Source organism: Benincasa hispida, chromosome 5 (genome assembly GCF_027475165.1).
Source record: "Benincasa hispida cultivar pf3 chromosome 5, pf3_genome.v1.1, whole genome shotgun sequence".
Lineage (NCBI taxonomy): Eukaryota > Viridiplantae > Streptophyta > Magnoliopsida > Cucurbitales > Cucurbitaceae > Benincasa > Benincasa hispida.
This window is the reverse complement of record NC_143482.1, coordinates 66,624,751-66,626,795: the sequence shown is the minus strand read 5'-3', so window position 1 is coordinate 66,626,795 and position 2,045 is coordinate 66,624,751. Positions and strand designations below refer to the sequence as shown.

The window sequence follows — 2,045 nt, the reverse complement described above, 5'->3', positions numbered from 1 at the left end:
ATATATATTTAGAGCAATGATTAGATATAACATAGGCTACAATAACTCATATGTTCCCACTTCTTTACTATAAAAAAGAAATTAGAAAAAAGATTAATTTTTTTAAAATAAAATTGATACATGATAGTGCTATATTTGGGAGGCACAAAATAGATACATCTCACGAGAACCCAAATTTTTTTCCTTTTAAGTGTAGCCAAATATAGAACACCCTACCACGTACGAGTAAACCCCCTTTTCGTTTGTTACTAAAAAAAAATCTGTTTCAATAAAACAAATAAAAAGTTTAGCAAATTTAAATCAATAAATACTTCAACTAAATTTGAATTAACAATTACATTCTCCATAATCATATTAGTAAATTCGAATTGGAATAAAATCATATCTACGGGCGATAATTCGGAGACGACGAATGAGTCCCCGAAACGACGCCGTCTTTCCCGCCTTCACCTCGAATCTGCGACGGCGTATGCAACTCCGATGACCCATCAAATCGGCCGCCGAGAACCGACGGCTGTCGATTCTGACTTCTCCAATCACGAATCGGCAGCGAATGCCCCAAACTGGCCTGAAGCGACACCCTCTGGGAAAACGCCGCTGCCGAATTTTGCCCTAACAATGGCTGCTGCAGCCACAGTCCAGCATCTTCTCCTTCTTACTCGCCGGAATCGAATCAGCAATGAGCCGTTGGTCATTCGCCGTCGAATGACTTCCATCTTCCTCCGATGGAACTACGCGAGAATCATGGAAGTTATGGAGAGAAAGAGCAAGATCTCGAACCGGATCAGTAGGCCGCGAAATCAAATTCACCGGATAGCCCTGGAAATTAGTGGACACAGTGGCAGAGCTCATCGGAAATAAAGATTCTGGTGGCGGAGCGAAGTTTCCGGTGGCGGATTGCAACTGCAACTGGAAACCAAATTCAGGGGAATCTGTTTCCCCTGTTTTGGGATTTGAGTCTGTTAAGCCGCTGACAATGGGGAAATAAGGGGGAAGTTCTTTAAGCTTATCAATGGCGAATTTAGCCTTCTTGATTAGCCAATCGACGGCTTTACTGGGCCGATCGTAACCCAATCGGTCCTGCACATCGTAGAATCGGATGGCGGTGTGAGCCGACAATCTGACACGGCGGTCACGAGGACCTTTGGCGGTGAAGACCTTACTATGACGGTCTTTCCTGCCGGTGGACCGAAGGATATGGCCGCCTTGGACTGGAACAATCTCGCCGCCGGTGCTGGTCTTCATTTTCCGGCGGATAATGGGCGGAGATTCATGAAATAGGGAATTTTGAATAGAGGGTGTTTATGAAATTCGATTCTTTCTTATCTTCTGATTGTCACAAAAAGATGGAAACATCAGAATCAAATGGGAGGGACCATTGGTAGAATTGGAGGAATTAAATGTGGAAGTTTGTGAAGAAAGGGAAGAATCAAACCTTGAGAGTAGTGGAGATGAGAACTTGTGACTGACACTGACATTGTCCAGTCTTTGGTTGCGGCTAATAAATGGGAGCGGATTCCATCCGAGAAAGAGTCTTAGATTTCAATGTTTGATAGTGTAGAATTGTTTATCATGTTAATTAAAGTTGATCTTGTTTAATCATTTTTGAGATTCTAGCCTTTGTAAAAAATTAGGAAAATTTTTTATGGTTGTGATAGCACGAGAACATGAATGAACTCGATTTCACTCGAGTAGTGAAGAGTTTGAATATTCCAATTGAGATTGTGTTGATAGGTTTAGTTTCTTATAGATGATATTACTAATGCTCTTGGATAGTATGTACCATTGTATGTTACTAGTGTTTTTAATTTGTTGAATGTTATATCGAGCTATTAGTTTGGCAAATTTATAATTTTCATTTAAAATATAAGATTATAAACATGATGGGTTGATAGGCTTATAAAATATTGTACTAGTGCTTTTAACTTCACTTGTCTATTTCTTTCATTTTGAGCTATCAATTTGATGTTTTCACAATATTATGTTTAAAATATAAGATTACAAATGCAAAGGGTAGATTGACCTATAAAAGATACTGTTAATGC

The 2,045-nt window shown here is 39.6% G+C and overlaps 1 protein-coding gene across 1 annotated transcript; it reads right to left on the bottom strand.

Moving 5' to 3' along the window:
* Window positions 1-285: 285 nt before the first annotated feature.
* On the bottom strand, window positions 286-1,840 carry LOC150036364 (transcription factor TCP10-like). Its single transcript, XM_090313670.1, has one exon. It carries the CDS (start codon window positions 1,243-1,245, stop codon window positions 613-615), a length of 633 nt encoding a protein of 210 aa, XP_090169796.1. The 5' UTR covers window positions 1,246-1,840; the 3' UTR covers window positions 286-612.
* Between the last annotated feature and the right edge of the window lie 205 nt (window positions 1,841-2,045).

Coding starts and splice junctions, on each gene's coding strand:
- LOC150036364 (XM_090313670.1), bottom strand. CDS start 1,245: ATGAAGACCAGCACCGGCGGCGAGATTGTTCCAGTCCAAGGCGGCCAT.